The sequence below is a fragment of the Poecile atricapillus genome, chromosome 2 (genome assembly GCF_030490865.1).
Source record: "Poecile atricapillus isolate bPoeAtr1 chromosome 2, bPoeAtr1.hap1, whole genome shotgun sequence".
Classification (NCBI taxonomy): Eukaryota; Metazoa; Chordata; class Aves; order Passeriformes; family Paridae; genus Poecile; species Poecile atricapillus.
Genome location: NC_081250.1, coordinates 133,216,258 through 133,234,915, shown reverse-complemented (window position 1 = coordinate 133,234,915; position 18,658 = coordinate 133,216,258). Strand labels below are relative to the sequence as shown.

Below are 18,658 nucleotides of genomic sequence, written 5' to 3'. Positions count from 1 at the left end.
AAAGGAACCTTTTGCAAGTCCCTTATCTAGCATACATTTGCAAATTGATAGAGCAGGATTATGTTTTCATTGGGATTTTTGCCTGAGACAATACATCAAAATGAATGCTAAAAGAAACATCTTTAGTCTAAAAGTCTTTGTTTCACAGAAAAATACTGTCCCTGTTACTGTATTTTAAATAGCATAGGGGCAAGGCACACTTTTCTTCTTTTTCAGTCTGCTTTTCTTGGTGCTTTGAAAGCCTTCTCTCTGCAGTGATTTTCACTGTTGTGCTGATGCTTCCTTGCATTTTCTTTCCATTGCTGTGGCCTAATCTAACAGCACTGCAGGCAATGCAGGCATTGCATTAAGGAGTCTGAGGTAACAGTGGTAGCAGCAGCACTGAACAGCAGAACTGCTGGTTAAGATGTGCCACAGGAGCCCTCGTGACTGGCCAGCTGCCAAGGAGATGAAGGTGAACGGTCCATAACAGCTTTCTAAGGCCTGTTTTCCTTGGAAAGGGATGTGCTAGATGGCAAAGCACCTGCATTCCTTTAAGCACCATCATGCCCTTAATCACACAGGCACAGCCCAGTGCACTCACCATGTCCATGAGCATCCCTAGGCCAGACTCCAAAAAACCCTGCTTAGAGATCCACATGGATCTGCACAGGACTGAAGGACTTTAGTGGTGGGCTGACAGTTGTAGAGCCTCAAAAAAAGAAGGTCCATGGGATACTGTTACACTTCCCAGGCACAGCACATCTGCACACTGCTGTGGGAAGAGGCTTCATAGCCTGCCCTCTTGACAGACCTTGTCACAGTTCCTCTCAGATTCATGTCTCAGGCTTTTCAAGTCTCCCATATGTTTACCTATAATCTAAATAGCCCAGTCCACTCAAAAATAGCTGCAAACCAGTTAGAAGATCTGTTCCCTTTGCTGAAACAGGACATATTTGGCTAGTCTCTTAAAATAAGAGTTCAAATGAGAGATGGAAACCTTGTTCTAAGGATACATTTTTTCACTGTATGGACTCAAAAGGCATTTTAAGAATACTGAGCAGAGACAAGAATAACACTTTCAGTTTAATAAAAACAGAGCACACACGTTTCACTTGCTGGGATAGCTTATTTGCAAACCAGGAAGAAACAGAAGCTGGTATGGGAAGAAGCAAAAGCTGATATGGCTCTGTAAAGACAGTGTCAAAAATCTCCATGAGATTGAGAGGAAAAACATTTTTTTCAGGCCAGTCATTCACTTCATGAGACTTCTAGCCATCAGAATTTATTTCAACAGAGTAAAAAGGATCAATTGAAAATGTGTGCTGTCAATGCTGCTGCCATCACCATAGTGAGTTTTTTGACAGTTTGCCAAGTCCACCAGGAAAATGCAGCCCTCACCAAAGCTTCTGGCTTGAGTGCAGCAGTGGCAGCCAGGAGCTGGGAGAAAAACCTGTGAGAATGGGCAAAGGGATGAGATTTGCCCTAAAATCACCCATTGCTGCTCATCCACATGGAGTTGGAAAATCAAAGGAGTTCAGCAGGGCAGCAAATTAATCTGGAGCCTGTGCTTGCTCCGGTGATGTACACAGGGCTCCAGAGGCACAACTTCCTGGTGGCATTCCAGGATGCCAGGGAGCTCTGAGGAGCACTCCTGATAGAAGTTCACCTATTAAAGCTGCCCTGACGCAGGAGACTGCTGACAGGTATCAACTTCCAGTGCTGAATGCCCCTGGTGGTTTTCAGCCCAGGTTCTGGAGGCAGAGGAGTCGCACTCCATGGGGAGTGGAACCCCTGCAGCCTTTCAGTCCCAGGTCTTAGCCCAGGGTTAGTACAGCCCAGCTCTATGTAATCATCCCAGGAAACCAAATTCCTTTCAGAGCTTGCTCTTTCAAACATACAATAAAGAGTTTTGTGTAGCTGCACTGAATTAGTATGGGGCAAGTCTCAAGATTCTTAATCAGCTTTAGCTGGCTTTTACTTTGGGAAAACTTCCCAATGAACTTCTGAGTAAGGACATAAGAATTTGTCCAGAGTAACCATTTTCAGCATGAAAGGAACGCTTACTATGTTATTCCCATCTGGCTTTCCTAGAATATCTCATCTGTTATTCCCTTCACACGCCTCTGTGAAAAGGACCCTGTAGGATGAAGTCATCCTGAAGTGCTTTTTTTGTCCTAAAATCTGCATATTCTTACTATGGTTACTTTGATCAGGGTAAACATGCCCCCCACTCCCAGTCTGGGGCATTCCTCCCACACTTTCAATGCAGATTCTCTACTTCGCCATCCTCTCACCCAGAGAGAGGGAGTGACCCCTCCACCTCTCTTCCTACCCCAGACAAAAGCCAGACAGCTTCAAATGCTTAAACACTGGCAGATTTATAAGCCTCATCTCTGCTGTGACCCTTGCAAGCCTTGCATGCTGATGAGGATCAGCAAGGTCTAAATTCTTACTGTCCACCCTCTCCATTTTCTTCCTTCCCTATTGCCTCCTTCCCCCAGCTCCTTCATCCCTGTGTTTACACACTTGCATGTTCATCCTTTCTTCTGTGCTCCTGGTATCAGAGTATCATGGTTGTGTGGACAGCATCCCTGCCTCTACTGAGGCTCTGCCCAGTACTCTGGAACACTAATTCTCCTGTGAGATGTGAAGGGTGAGCTGTTGGCAGAGGAGAAGCCACCAAGATGGCCAAGGAAGCGGATGCTCCCTAGTCTGAGTGTAAGATGTCTGTGCTGCTTTAGTGGCATCCTCCATCTGTGCTCTTACATTCCTGGAGCCAGTCCTTGGGGATCCTGAGCCAGATGATCTGAGCTGCTAGGCAGAGTGCCTTCATGAAGGGAAAGAGGGGAGAGGAGAAATCTTGGCTTGCACCAAGGACCCCCCCTCCCAAAGCAGGAGGAAAGGAAGAACAAATTACTAAAGCAGTGAGGTGACAGCAGGTGACAGCCAATGAGTTGCAGCAGGCAGCGGAAGGGGCCAGTTGGACCAGGAGTGCCTTGGGCTGGGATGTGCTGCCCCACATGGCTGGGAGGAGCCCCAAGGCCACCACCCTGCAGCCCCCTGAGTGCTGCTGCTCTCCCAGGTGTGGCAGTGCAGAGATACCTAACACAAAGCCCTGGCGTGTCCTGGTGCTGCATGCTCGTGTGTGCTGCAAAGTTTGGATAACCAGTGCAAAGACAGATCCTCATCCTTGTTTTCAAATTAACATTATTCCTCCTCCAGGGGCAGCTAGTACCAAAGGTGACTAATGCATTTGTCTGTGCAGAGAATAGCTATGGTTGGTAGTGGCGCTCTGGAGGACCAGAACATCTGGTCTCTGTGGAGAGAATTGTGAAAGGGATTTTGAGCTGTGCACACACACCAACCCCCAGTGAAAAGGTCACCTCCTTGATGGTCAATCTTTGTTATCTGTGAAATGCAGCAAATGCAAGAAGTGAGTCACTGCTCTCCCCATGGACAGGATGCTGACAGAGAGGGAGGGACAGAAAGGAGATGGGGAAGAAGCAAAGGCAGGGTGAGGAGACAGGTGTGGTGAGGATGAAGCCTGTGTGGCCAAAGCATGGAGATTCATCACAGCACGGGACAAGACTGTGGTGATCTGGCTGTTCCTCCAGGCTCTGGGAGCTGCCATTGCTTTTTGTGTTGTACAAATGATAAATTTGTCCAAAGACTGTTTCAATAAGGAAAAATGTAGCCTTAGTCCAAACCCAGATGGTGTTTGGCTATGACTAGATAAAGAAACACAGTAATTCATAAAAGAGTGTCCCACTGAAGAGGGAAGCTGCATGCACTGGTGCCACCCAACACCCTTCAGCATCCAAAGAGCAGGTCTTGCTGGTGCTCTGAGGATATTTTCTGCCTGTTTCTGTCACAAGAAGATCATCATACTCTTGCATCAAGATAATGTTCTTCTTACCAGCTCTTTGCTCCTGTCTATTGCACAGGCAATCTATAAGATGGTTTCTTCTGTAATGAAGATGCCAGAAGATGAGTCAACACCAGAGAAGAGGACTGAGAAGATCTTCCGCCAGATGGACACCAACCGTGATGGTAGGCACCCTCCGGGAGGGGTGGCTGGGGTGTCCTGACACGCGGGACAATCTGCAAACCCAACAGGGTGAGGGCAGGCACGACTTCACCTTGCAGGGTTGCTTTCCCAGGGATTTTCCTGGCTTCCCCAGCATCTTTCCATCATGCTTGTCCAGAGGCTTGGCAGGTGCGCTGCACCCCACCACACATGCTAAGTAAACGTGTTTCTTTTCTAGGAAAGCTCTCTCTGGAAGAGTTCATCCGAGGCGCCAAGAGTGATCCGTCCATAGTCCGTCTCCTGCAGTGTGATCCCAGCAGTGCCGGGCAGTTCTGAACCTGTCCTTTGGATGAATTATGTATCTGCTTTTTTTTTTTTTTCCTTGCCAAACAACATTCATGGTAGTGTTGCCTCTGTATGGCCAATTATGCCTTCATTTGTGGCATCTTATAGCTTATTTTGTTGTGGATTAATTATAAGAATGCTGAATTGCTCTTAACAATTTGTCCAGAGCACGGGCAGTACTGTTTTAAACAGATATTGTGGTGTTATCATTGTTTTTAAAATTTCATTTTGTTGTTTGTTTGTTTGTTTGTTTGTTTGTTTGTATCTGTTTTGGAAAGTACGTGTTGAGGAGGAGTAAACCAGCAACAAACCCCTTGGCAGCAAGACTCACTGACAGATTTTAGATTGCTGCTTTAGTTGTTAGGTATTCACCTGCAGGACCTGAATGTGTAGTAAGGCTGAACCAAAGGGGTTGTGATGGGTAGGGTAGGATTCACCTGGAACCTCCTCTCCTGTCCAGGAGGCACCAGTTAAGATCAAAGACAGGACTGGGAAGAAGTATGAAAGTGCAAAACGTGTGTGGGGTGTATCATCCACTCCTATGCCTTGTTGCTTCAATGCTGTGAACCCTTTCCAGGTTGTGAAGGAGAAGGGACAAAATGAAGGTTGACATTTTTTTACTAGGTTTACATTGGTTGATGTCATATGGCTTTATCTGAAAATCCAGCAATTTGCAATCCTGATCTCCAAATCCACAACTGACAATACCTCTTGCCGTTTGGGATCAGCAAAAGCAGACACAGATATGAAAAGCTGGGTCTTGACAATGAATTTAAGGGAGATACATGTTGAATGTGAAATTTTCAGGTTAGTAATAAAGCAGTTGCTACTAGGGAGAGTGGACATTCGCGTGAGAAACTCACAGACACCTGCAAGCAGCTCCAGCTAAGGCACATCTGAGCATAGCAGGAAGTTTTGGGGGTGTTTTTGTCTCTCTCCATGTAGCTAACAGAGTTTCTGGGCCTGCTCTTAGGGGAAGGCTGTCATCAAAACTTGTTTTAAACATAAAATTGTAGCATTTATATTTCATTTATTTTAGTAAAGTTCAAAAAATCTGTACTGAAATGAGGAAATGGTACGCTTTATGATATATTTATATATATAAAAATTAAAACAAAAAAAGATCAGCTCTTGAGAGAAATGTTGAATGTTTATCTTTCCGCCTAGGTGCAGGAGTTCTGAAAATTTGCTGCTGCAAAATTTTACCCTTTGGTCAAACTTGCTGTATGCAAAGCTAGTACACGTGGGATTTCTTAGGGACTTTACAAGTACTGTTGCAAAAGAAAAGCTGGAAAAGCTTTAGCAACAGGAGGCATTATGCTGACTAAATTGGCATTAATCAGTCATTAGCTAAGTCTGCTTTGTGATTCTGTTGGAGAGCTACCCATGCAGGCAGTGCACGGTGTTGGGAATTCATGAGCTCGTTAGAGTAACCTTTGTCTGACAGGCAAAGTTGGCATTTTGTCAAGTGACCTTGTCGATGCTAATCCCCAGTAGCCTTAATTTAAAATAAACCAAGTAAAAGAAGTCTGCTCTGCAGATGATGATTAGCTAAGTACTAATTAGAAGTCATGAATAAGTAGTTGAGCATAAATAATCTTCTGTGGAACACTAGCTAGCATGTACAATAACTGACAGAAGCAATCTTATACTTCATTTTTCCATACCATTTGCTTTGCCAGGTGTGAAGGGCGAAGCACGTTAAGAGAAAATAAAAGTAAATTGAAAATAACATTGTTAATCAGTTGTACTAAAATTTTTATGAGTGGCTAATGACACTCAATAAATGTCTTCAAGTACACATCTTTGTCTCAAACAATCATAAAAATCCAGTTGATTATATATTTCCATTACATTCATCAAAATACTGAGCCAAGATGAGCGTGGGAAAATAAGAAAGCAAAGGGGGCCCAACCACAGACACAAACAGATTTTAATACCCAGCACTTTCAGGTGTTATGAGCAACACTGGCAAGTTTTGCACCAATTCTTCTGGTTGATGAAAATGTTCTCTTATCTCCTTCTCCCAAAACTTAATTAGACACCATGTGCACAAATCTAACCCTTTGAAGGACAGTCTGTGCCTACCTTCTTCAAGGCAATTTTCTTCTTTACCTGGAGAGGTTCTGGCCCTCTCTCCAATATCCATCACCCTGTGGATTTTGAAAGTCATGTACCTTAGGGTTGTTTTTCAGCAGAAGAAGCCTGGCCAGACTGCTGAAGGAAGGTCAGTGGGTGTGCACTGACTAACACCCCCCTCTGCCAGCTGGGAATGACCAGTGCCGCCGTTCATCACCACCCCTGTGCCAGCAGGACAAGGTGACACCAGAGGATCCCTGCCGAGCTTCCAAGCTCCTGGCTCAGTGCAGGCACCCACGTCCAAAGCAGCCCAGACCTATGGAAGCTGGCATTTACTGGAGGTGAACTCAGATACCTTCTACGGTTCCATCTTCTTCTTAATGCTGTGACAGCAGTTGCATGTGACTGAAGCTTTTAAAATGTTGCCTTTTATTTAAGTGACTGCATACCACCTCTTTTTCATTGTACAAGACACTTCTGGCTCAGAACCTAACCTCTCAGTTTGTTTTTGCTCAGTAGTTTTGGGGTGTTGAGGCCAGGCTCACCTCCTGTGTTACTCCCGTACAGCACGTGTTTGAAAGCACAACGTGTGCTGTGACCCCAGGCCAGCAGACATGTAATGCTTCCCACAGTTCACAAAATTTGGAATAGTAAGAATTAGCTTACAGCTGCAGAGGGCGTAGCTGCAGATAAGGCTATTGTATAAACCTTTACAGAGTGAACTAAGGTTATTCTTTTACCTGACTACCACTAATGATTGGTATTATTTTAAATTATTAACAATCCCTTTCTTTCTCTGCCTCTGCATGTACTTAAAGAGTGATTTGTAGCTGAAGTTGTGATGGGAACATCTGCAGACTTCAAATCAGCAGGACAGCAGTGGTATGCTGTGCCTCAGATTGAAATTTTCTGCTTTGCTGTCTTTTGCATTTGTAATCATAACTGCCTTCATAAAGCTTTTGAAGGCAAAGTGGTGTATCCTGTATAAAATAGCACAGTAAGTCAGACTTTTGAGTGATTCATTAGCAATAACTCCACACAGGAAGGATGGCAGACAGCACATACTATTTCATATCACTTCTCAATTTTGTAGATGCATTCTCTAGTTTTATTTGCATGTGCAAGAGGCAGTCTTCACTATGTGTTGTCCAAAGCAATGAATGAGTTCATCTCACAAACTGTAGATTGAAGTAATGGAAAATGCAAGTCCCATTTGTCTGGTGTTACCAGTCACTGTCAAACTCTGGGCCAGAAGATGTGAAATGGGGACTATGACTTGTGAGTTTTGCAGTAGCCTCTCTTTGTTTCAGGATGCATTGGGAAGGGAAAGGGGAAAACAACTGTTTTAAAACCAGCATATATATTCTTGTGAGCACTTAGAGTTTGAGAGGGACTGAAGAAATATTTATGTTTCAACATTATTTGAAGCCCTGTCAATTCACAGTTCAATGATGTTCCTGGGGTATCCAGAGCTATGCTGTTCCCTTGCAGTTCTTAGAAGCTTTTAAGATTTTTATCTTCTTCCTGGGGCATTCTGTCCTTTGTTGCTCTGTGTTATAAGGCATGACCTCCACATTTTCTGCTGCTTAAAACAGTAAGCCAGAAGTGTGTAAATTTCGTAGCTGGATGAGGTCTGTGTGCAGAAATATTGCACACCAGCACAGGAAGTAATCACACATGACCAAGTCCCCGTGGTTTGAACGCTGCCCCTGGGGGATGAGCCCCAGGACTTCTCTCTTCACTGATTGCAAAAGTGCAATAATGCGGCTTAGCTTGATTTTCTTTCACTGCAGATCAGGTTAAGTCACATTACCTTGCGTTTGCTGTGGGCAGAACCTTGTCTCAGCTGACTCATGGAAACTTGGTGAACTGTGGTAACTTGATGTTGAGCCCTAATCTGCAGACTAAGCTAAGGTGAGAAGATGGCCTTGGCCATACATCTCAGTACATGTGAACCAGAGAACACGGTGACAAGTGGCAGGTCCCTGGGACATGTGGCAGTGAGAAGGGAATCTCCTGCCTCAGAACAAATGCCCTAAGCTGAGCTGCCTCCTTCTTTTAAAACTCTCTCCTTTTTTAGCACTGCTGGTGTAAAATGCAACATGATAGCAATATAGTAGGTCAGGATCAAGGAGGTATCCTTCAAGGGTTTCATTTTGCAGTTTAGCCTACAAGTGCCAAGTGGAACAATCAGACAAGTCTGATTGTTGGCTGGACAAGTCTTCCTGTACACCAGCACTCCTTTTGTCTTTCTCATGGTGCTCCCTCGGTTTCCTGGCATGGCAGTCCTGGGCTCAGCAGTTAGATGTCGGGTACCTGGTGCAAGAACAGTGAAGAAGAATATTTCACCTGCCCTTTGCAGAAGTATTTGGATGCATTATTTGCTCTGTGTCTTACTAAGCAGGATCTCATGTAGGAGTCTTAAAGTGGGGAAACTTGGTTTTCTTGGTATCACAGGCAGAACTTGTGCTTAGAAATGCAGAGAAACTTGGCAAGTGCCAGAGAGCTGAGCAGTGCTCAGAGCTGCATGCAGTTTGCCACTGATTGTGCAGTAGGCAGATAAGTTAAACAGCAGTGATACATCAGACACATGGTGTGATGTGTTTCGAGATAGGGCTTGACTAGAAATGGCACCTTCTATGTGAGCAGCTCAGTCTGCTGCATACTCTGTCAGAGGCGCTGACAAAATACTCTCTAAAATTAAGCAGCAGAGCTGCTCACCGTACCCTGGCAGGCATTGAACAAACAGCTCCCAGGATGAACATAAGGTTTTCCCTAAGTGCAGCTAAGGACAAAACATTGCCTGTAGGAGTTCATTCCCGGTCATGGTAGAAAAGAAGAAGGGAAAGCTCCGTCGACTCTCAAAGCCCAGGTGTCATTTTGCAGGCTAGGGATGGTGGAATGAACATCTGTGTTTTAAGCACGTAGAAACGACAGCAGGGATTGTAAACTGGCATGAAAATCAGTGACATTGGAAACCAGGACAACTTGCAGTTGAGGGACTGCAGAAGCCATTAGGTGCCTCTGGCCTACAGAGCAGTAGAACTATCAGTTGGATGTGCAATCAATCTCCTTGCCCCTTGCAGAAACTATCCCTGTCTACTACGGGTATCTATAGCTTCTCTTATTCCATCCTGGCTTTTGCTGCTGTTGTTTCCAAATTATCCATACTGAGAAGTTGTTTCCAGGGTGAGGATTTTCACAGGATAAGGCATAAAGCTTTCCAGATGTACTGTCCACATCTTAACAAGCTGGAAAGGCCAGATGCAAGAGGCTTCTCATTGTTTCCCACTGGTTGTGTTATTTTAATGTGTATCTGGGATTAAGCTATCACTTGTAAAATGCTGACTAATAAGCAAAGCAAAAAAAGAGCCTGAGTTGTAGTGAACAATGCAGAAAGACTAGAAAAATTAAAAACTGTAAAGACATCCCTGCCTGTACCCCAGGGTCTGGATTTGCACAGTGAAACCCTCTTAGCAGTAACCAGCACAGAACAGCTCCTCTACTCCAGCCCAGTCAATGGTACCTCCTGGGCTGCTTCAGCCCTGTGTGTTGAGGCTGGGGACTCTGGTTCCTGACACAGATACAGTCATCTGAGATGATTAGGCAGGCTAAGGGCTTCCTAGGTCTCGAGGCACACAGCAGCCACCCATCCTCTGCATAGTATTCACTTACTGTGCACCTGAGATGTTTTAGATCTTCCCTTCTTGCCCTGACATTATACCAAAGATGTTCTCACCTTCCCAGGGCATGTGCTCAGGGTGTCCAGCTCTCTAAGTCTTTGCAGCCACCTCCCAGTTGCCATCCCCAGCCTCTGTGTGAGCAAACAACAAACACCAGCCCTTGACCTGTGGAGGAGCCAAGCTTGATGCAATTAAATGGAACAGCTTCTGATTTGGTTTCCTATCTTTGGTCCACCTGTGTGTACCACACTATTTATTTCCTATTATTAAGCACTGGCAGTATTAAACATTTTAAGAGCTCCCAGAACCTCTGAAACAACATGGTTTTCATTATTGTGTATGTGTTTGTCAAGGCACTGCAGACTGAACCTGCCTGGTGCTCGCTCTCCACTGCCCTGGTTTACTCCACACAGAGCTGGATCCTTCCTGGCTGGAGCAGCACCTCCCTACTCATCCCCCTGCAGCATGCAGTGCCCCAGTCCTGCAGGAGCACCCAGATGATGTGGACCAATTGTGGCATAGTTATATCAGGTGGAAACTCTTCCTGCTATCTGTCAAGTGTTGGGGCTGTGACCTCTGGTTTTCTCCTCCCTGGGGACAGGGGTTTCAGGGGTTTCAGTGTTCAGGGTTGGCCTCACGTTTCCCCACCAAATGGGATGACAGGATGATGGTGATTAGTAAACCCACCTGAGAAAATCCTCATAGAGTCTAAACTTCATTTGTGCTGTTCATTGGCTGCACTCAGAGGGAAGAATAATGGGTCCAGTGTGGTGGTTTGGGGGAGAATTTGCAGTTCTTTGCTACCAGAACCTTTTTATTTCCTGTCATTATTCCCATTTCCAGGGCAACCAAATAGCTTTTTATTAGTATCTGGAAGAAAAAGAAAAATCAAATCCAGGGTTTCAATCCAATAAGGATCTAAGGAAGGTTAGTAAAGACATCATGTTCAATGTTAGTCATACAAATGTTCCATAAAATCATGTTTCTTTGGTATTTTGTGTTTACTTTTCTTGTTCATGTTTTAGGCACGTTTGTGATTTATTTCATTATTTTGGATCCTCTTAGATTCAGCCCTGCTGGTCCTTCAGCTCTTAGGCAGAAGTCCCAATGATCCCAAGAGCAGAACTGACTAAGCAATTACTAGCAAGGTAGGCACACCGTGCCTGATAAAAATGAAGAGCTTAATTAACTTTGGGATCTTTTTTGTATGCACACTTGCTTCAAGGAGACAAATTGAGCTGCATTTCAATATGTTTATCTCTTCCATTTGCTCACTTCAATTCCACCTAAGCAGTCTTGTAGTTAATATTTGTATATTCACCATTATTTTGCTCTTGAACCTGAAGTGACCAATATTGTCTTCCTCTGACAGGAGTACTTAATTCCTTTTATTTTTAAATATTGCTGAGTGATGTGATGGATGCAAAAGTAGTTACACATTTGTGTGCTGATTTTGGCTGTGATAGAGTTAATTTTCCTCACAGTAGCTAGAATGAGGGTCAATTTTGGATTTGTGCTGGAAATAGTGTTAATAACAGAGGGATGTTTTCATTATTGCTGAGCAGTGCTCACATGGTGTAGAGGACTTTTCTGCTTCCCACCCCATCCCATCAGCAAGGGAGATTGCACAAGGAGCTGGGATGGGACACAGCCAGGACAGCTGACCCCAGCTGACCCCAGGGACACTGCAGACCATGGTGTCATGCTCAGTATATAAAGAGGTTGGGGAAAGAAGGAGGAAGAGGGTGACAAGATCAGAGTGATATCATTTGTCTTCCCAAGTCACCATTACCTGTGATGGAGCCCTGTTTTTCTGGGGATGGCTGAACACCTGCCTGCCCATGGGAATTGGAGAATGAATGCTTTGCTTTGCTTGTGCATGGGGCATTTGTGTTCCCTACTAAACTGTCTTTATCTCAACCCGTGGCTTTTCTCACTTTAACCCTTCCAATTCTCTTCTCCATCCCACTAGAAGGGAGTGACTGAGTGGCTTTGTGGGACTTAGTTGCTGGCTGGGATTAAATCACAGCAATTTGTTTCAATTTGGGCAGATATTTTTGATGCTCTAGGAACTAATAAACTGAGATAAAACATGGCCAAGAGCTGAATGGATCAAAGTCCAGTTCCTATTTAAGTCCATGACTATTCCACAGGGAGAGCTTTTGCTGTTCCCTCAGGCTGTTGCCTCATTGCAGCACAGAGTAGACAAAACAAATGGAACTTTTAATGATCTTCTATGAGCAGACTTACTGCAGCAGCATGGAGTTCAGTATATCCTGTGTCTTGGCAAAATCAGATACCTCTCTAGATGAATGCTTTGTAAGCAAACCTACATATCCTAAGGAAGACTTTTACTATTCAGAAAGGAGAGGGACATCTATGAATTAAATTAATTTGGTCCGCGTATTTTTCTTACGGCTGGCTAGAATTGCAAGCGTCCTGTGTGTTGTTGCCTATAGCTGTTGTGATGTGTTAATTTCCCCCCCTGATTCTGTTGTAAGCTCATCTGGTGGTATCCTGAGTCTCCAGCTGGTTCTCCTCCAGACAAAGCCCATGAGAAGGACACGTAGAGGTGAGCAGCTCTCAGGCACACCAGGGGCAGCTTCCGGGGATGTGGCCCTGTGCTGTTCCATGCTTTGGGAGTCTGTACCTATAGAGCAACATGTTAAACCTACCTGATAAAATCAAAGTAGATGATTGGGCCACTGAAGGAGATGGAGAATTTGGCAGAGGGTTGTGTATTATGTTTTGTGCCCCCCAGCAGGTGCATGGTTCCCCCAACTATTAACTTCCAGTTAGGACCTTTCCTGAGCTCTTAGTGTTAGAATAGTTTTCTTATGCTGATAATGTATTTGTGTTATGCAACGTACTCAGAAAACAGAAGATTATCTCTCTATGACTGTCCTCTCCTCTCGAGAAGCTGTTCTCCTCTGTACATATGATATGCAGAATGTATGGGAGTCTTACCAGTGTTGGTTTGCATTTTTAAGACTGTACTAAATAATGTGTGATACTATTGTGTTTTTGTAGTGGCAACTTTGATGTAAGATGTAAAAACTATTTAATTTTTTTTGTTGTTGTTGTTATTGTTCAGCTTTTAGAGCTAGCACCAAGGACTGCATGTTCACTAGAATCAGCCTTTTTCAGGGGCTGTCATAGCTGCACGCAGGCACCGGTGTTTCACCCGGCACGTAGCACCTGCGTTCTTCTTTTAATAGGGGTCAGTTTTGAGTGGAAACTAATTCTTCCTGAAAAGTCTAGTTTTGTCTTTCCCTCTCTCAGATTGAAGCTTCCCCCTCCCATGCTGTGTGCCAGCCCTGGCCCCAGGAGGAGACCTGGGAGGAATGTCTCCTGACCCAGGGCACCCCGCTGGCATCAGGCTCTCTCACCCCGTAGCTCAACCAGTGCATGCTCCTTGGAATTTGGTTTTCCTTGGAAGAGCTGGCTGTGCTAGCACAAAAACAGTGGGCTCACATTGCAAGAAAACTTGTGCAAGTGACTTTAAAATTAATTTGACTTTAAAATTGAGGGGAATTAAGGAAGAGCCTGAGCAGCAATTTTAGGGTCAGAATCTTATTGGGGTGCTTAATATAGCAAGAACTTGGGGTCAGTCCCTAAAAGACAGAACCATTTGAATGGCTTAGGTCTACATTTTTTGTCAGGTTTGGAGATTGAAGTGGGGCTCAGATCCAGCCTTTCAGGCAGGGTTAACTTACTAGATAGACTGAGTCTGAGCTCCTACTCCAGATTGTGTGGTGGGCCAAAAGACAAGACATGCTGCAGCTTAGGAGTTATTTTAATTTCAGGGTTTTTTTTTTTTCTTTTTAATGGAGAAAGAAGTTCAAACTGCACCTGGCAAAATGACTGACTTCAAAAGCATGTTTTTCCTCATTATATAGACACTCACAAAACAGCATTGTGTGGCTAAAAAGGCACATTTGTGACAATTTCTTTCCGAGTGCCAAAATATATAAGCAGTATTGTTTGAAGGGAAATAAAAATTTTTTTACTGTATTGTTATTATTGTTGAACAAATATATTGTTTTTAAATGTTAGATTTTGAAGACTTTTGTATTGTAAATTGTTTTGTGACACGGTGCTTTTTCATACTGGAATTACTGATTGCACCTAAATATGAATTATTGCTTTCTTATATAAATATGTGACCTTGAACAATCTTGATGAAAACCAATGTGTGGTGGATACCAACAGTTCAAAAAGATTCACCTACTGAAATCCCCTGAATGTTCTTTCCTACTAATAAACATTCTGCTGCAGCTAGGAATGGTCTATGCGCTTTACTCTCTTCATGGTGGAGCCTTAAAGCCCCATGGTCTGGGGAGAAAACCCCAGAGAAGCCTTTGCCTGCTGCCTTCACAGCTCCTGTCCCACTCCCTGCTGTGGGACAGTCAGCAGCCAGGAAAGACAGCTTGGAGGGCTCAGCCTGGGCTTGTGCATGGGTGCTGGGTGCTCCACTGCTAACACAGTTTTACTCCAGCAGCTAAAGGCAGCAGCTGGGCAAGGAGTAGGATATCAGGGTTATAAAAGCAAAAGAAGGACAGCACAAGGCTGAGAGCCCTGGTTCTCTGAAGCTGGAAAGAACAGCTTAGCTGATTGACAGCAACTTTCCCTGCTATAGATAAATCCCTTTTGAGGTTTAGGGGACTTTTTTACCCCCTAATGACTAGCACACCATCAAGGGAGCAGGATGTGGCAAGGGAGCTTGGGCTGGCTGTGGTTAGTTGCCCTGAGATGTGGATGATGAGGGGGCAGTGGAGCTTGTCACAGCAGGGACTCCTGCCAACCTGAGACGGGCTCTGGAGGTGGCTGGCTGATGCTTCTGTGCATGCTCCTTAAACTCCTCAAATTTTTACCTAGGTTACATTTGGAGCTGGGATTAGCTGAATGCAAAAAGTAGTTTAAAGCCTACTGGAAGGTAACAGAAACCAGTGCCTATTTCCTTTTGAGATTAAAAAAAAACCAAACAAAAAAGCCTATTTGTGGAACTGCACATTAATATGAGTTTGAGACAGGCTGGAGCCAGAATGAATTATCAGTTACCGTATTCAGTTATCTCCTGTGCTCAGTGCAAACAGGCTTTATTACACAAGCTTCCAGTGTGCCAGACTCCCTGTGATGTGCATTCTCCTCACCCTCCCCTTAGGGCCCTCATACGATTTAGCGGGGTGTAAGGAGGTGTTTATTTGTACAGGGATACTAAAATCCTCCACTTACCACCTTTGCTGTCCCTCGAAGCATCTCGCTGTGCAAAGGCATCTGCCCCAGGCATGGGAGCACGTGTTGCAATCCTGGAGTGGACCTCCCACCACCTCAGGGAGGAGGGAAGTTGTGATCCTGTGGCTCATGGCCTCATCTGGGAAGCAGCATGCTCCAGAATCTATCTGTTCTGTGCAGCACAAACCGAGGCAAGAGATTGGGAAGGTGCCAAAAACCACAGCTTTGCTCCTCCACTGAGTTCCCTGACATTTCAGTCAGGAGCCAGAGGTGGAGTGTTTTGCTCCCTGCTCCTAAGAGGGGGTTAGGTCTTCTTAAAGACCTTTAATTAAGGTGACTCGAGTCACCTTGCTAAAGCCTGGCTCAGCTATGCCAGACACAGTCCAACCCTTGAGCACGCAGCGGGTGCAGTGGTTCTCATCAGCCAACACACTTCTTCTCACCCCTCCATGGCCTCGCAGATGGAGCACTGCCAACCACACAGCTTTAAAGCATTTACATTTTAAGAGCCACTCAGTAAAACTACTTCCTATAAAACATAATTAAACATCTATCACAGGCAATGCCCAGGAAATGTGATTACCTTAAAGAGCTCCATGGGAGCTGATCCTGGCTCACCCTGCACTGCTCATCCAGAGCACTGAACTCCTCCACCCCACTGAAAGACAGGGCTGCCCTGCTACTGCTTGGGGAATCAACCTTTGTGGAAGCAAATGCTTTCCCAGGCAATTTCCCACCTACTAAGATGTTCTCACCTCCTGAATCTCATTTGAAAAGCCAAACTCAACTGGTGGAGGATAAAATGTTTGATGAAAATGTTTTACTGCAAGATGTGTGGCCAGGTGTGCTTCAGTGCTTTTGGAGTAGACATGGGTAAAGATCTCAACTCAGGTGCCCAGGAGTCACAAAGATGTTAGTGCTTCTAGCCAAGTTCCCAGGACACTCCAAAAAGTCACATAATCACAGAATGCTTGCGGTTGGAAGGGATTTCTGTAGCTCATCTGGTCCAATCCCCCTGCTCAAGTAGGGTAAATGAGAGCTGGTTGTCCAGGACCATGTCAAGGCAGCTTTTCAATATCTACAGGGATAGAGACTCCACAGCCTCTCTGGGTACCTACTCCAGTGCTTAGTCACACTCACAGTAAAAAGCATTCCCTGATTTCAGAGGGAACTTCCTGTGTTTTAGTGTGTGTCCACTTGCCTCTGGTCCTCTCCCTGGGCACCATTTAGAAGAGCCTGATTTCATCCTCTCTGCACCCACCTTTCAGATACTGGTACATACCAATACTCTCTCCTCTGGAGAGATGTAGTAATACACGCCACAGCTACAGAAATATTATCTCATACATAGGAATATTTATTTTTTTTCCTTCTTAAAAATGTACAAAAAATAAAATAACTGTATTTACAGTTTATCAAACCCCTCTCCCAGTTGCAACACTATTAAGTTACATGAGCTATATTCTTAATATAAAAGCACGCTATTTATACATTAAGTTTCCTTGTTTGCCAGAAAGACGGCTTGTCACAATCTTTGGCACAAACATTCGTGTTTGTATCTTGTCTCAGTTAATAGGAAATGGAAGAGCATATAAACATTTAATAAGCTTTACATTTTATAAGTCATAAGATACTCCTTTCCAGTTCCAGTTGTGTATTCGATCAATATACAGCATCTCGGACAGCTAGAGAGTTTAGATTTTACTAATTGTTTGAATTAATTTACATTTAAACAATTCATAGAATGAAAGAGAAAAATATATAAGAAAGACATTTGATCTCTGAATTCCATTGACCAAAAACTTTGTGAGAGAGGACACACAAGAAAAAAACCCATTCTTTTCTTTGTAGTTTACACTCAGTAGTAGAAATACTCCAAAATGTCTTGATGGGGTTATCACTCTACATCCACAAAGCTTCGCTCAAAGGATGCACTTCATTTTGGGAATAAAGCACCTGACTGTGAGAAAGAACTAGAATTTGAGAATTTGAATGGGATTTCATAATAAAACATCAAATGGACGGACAAAGTGCCAAATCTGCAGCAGGAACCAAAGTTAGAAGACCTTTTGTACCTCTCTATCAGAGTCTTTCAAAACACAACATCTACAGACACTGCACTGCTATAACTCTTCATAGGGAAAATGCACTGAGCAGCAAGCCACGCTTCAGGCTGAACTAGTTAAGATTCAAGACTGCTGTCTTGAAGAATAAAAGGAAATGAGAATTTTGTTCCTTTAGATAAACAACCACAGCAGTGCCACAAAGACACAAAAGGAGGCAAGGCAGATATCCTGTCCCCTGCCAAACAATAGTCAAATCTTACTTCCATTTAATTGATAATATTTGGAAGATACAGCATAAATCAATATTTTTTATCAAACAAAAGCAACATGCATATTTTAAACAATATACATGTAAGCACTGTGTACTCCTCAGGATATCTGAGTCAAGCAGGGCACAAGACAGCCACTGCTTCAGAAGTTTGCATTACTCACACCACTCTTGCCCCTTTCCCACCACTCTGATGGGCTGATTTGGACCAACAAGGTGAAGCCTGAGAGCTTGCAGCTTGCCACAACCAGCACCCCAAGGTTCAGTGCTCCTCCGGCAGCTGATGCTATAACTACTGAAGGGGTGCAGCATGCATATTCAGTCTTAGTGCCTGTGATGCACCTGCATCTGGAGCAGAGAAACAAAGCCCTCAGACCCTGGCAGATAAAGTGAAGGGCAATCATCCTTACTTAGCCCTAGTTGTTGTTTTAAAATAATCTTACCACCAATCTAGTCACCTTCCTGATAACTTCATTCAGACTGTAAGAAGGAACTAAAGGCGTAAGAGTCAACTTTCTACTATCAAGAATTTGCACACTTTAAGATGTATTTAGCTTTCAGTTAATCTTGAAAGCAAGTCCTTTTCTAGACAGTGGCTGACTGAAAGGTCCTAAAATGACAATGGAAAGATAGCTCTTTAAGCCCCAGTATTCCTGGAGCATTGTACTTCTCACTGATCCCACACTGCTCCTCATCACAGGATTCTGCAGCACCAAAGAGATCTCAGCTCATCTTGACCCAAATGTAAGACAAAACCATCCCATTAACCTGAGTGCTGGTGCTGCCAGGAGGGCCTCTCCTTCTCTGTGATCCCCAAATTCTCAGTGACCTTTCTTAATGCAGTACATTCCAGTCCAGGTGCCACAGGCATTCCCTAAGACAGCAGGTTTGTTGGGGGCAGAACCAGGGCTCAGCTCCTGCACACATTAGCTCCTTTGCTTCACCTGCAGCTTCTGCCCAGACATCTTGACCG

At 44.3% G+C, this 18,658-nt stretch overlaps 1 protein-coding gene across 2 annotated transcripts in view; it reads left to right on the top strand.

The window, feature by feature from the left end:
• NCALD (neurocalcin delta) overlaps positions 1-14,397 on the top strand; it is a 58,118-nt gene extending 43,721 nt beyond the window's left edge. For both annotated transcript variants that reach the window (XM_058832111.1, XM_058832110.1), the window contains exons 3-4: positions 3,927-4,032; positions 4,248-14,397. In XM_058832111.1, coding sequence (XP_058688094.1) covers positions 3,927-4,032; positions 4,248-4,345 — 204 coding nt within the window. In that variant the 3' untranslated portion in view covers positions 4,346-14,397. The remainder of the gene's footprint in view (positions 1-3,926; positions 4,033-4,247) is intronic.
• The last annotated feature ends 4,261 nt before the right edge of the window (positions 14,398-18,658 follow it).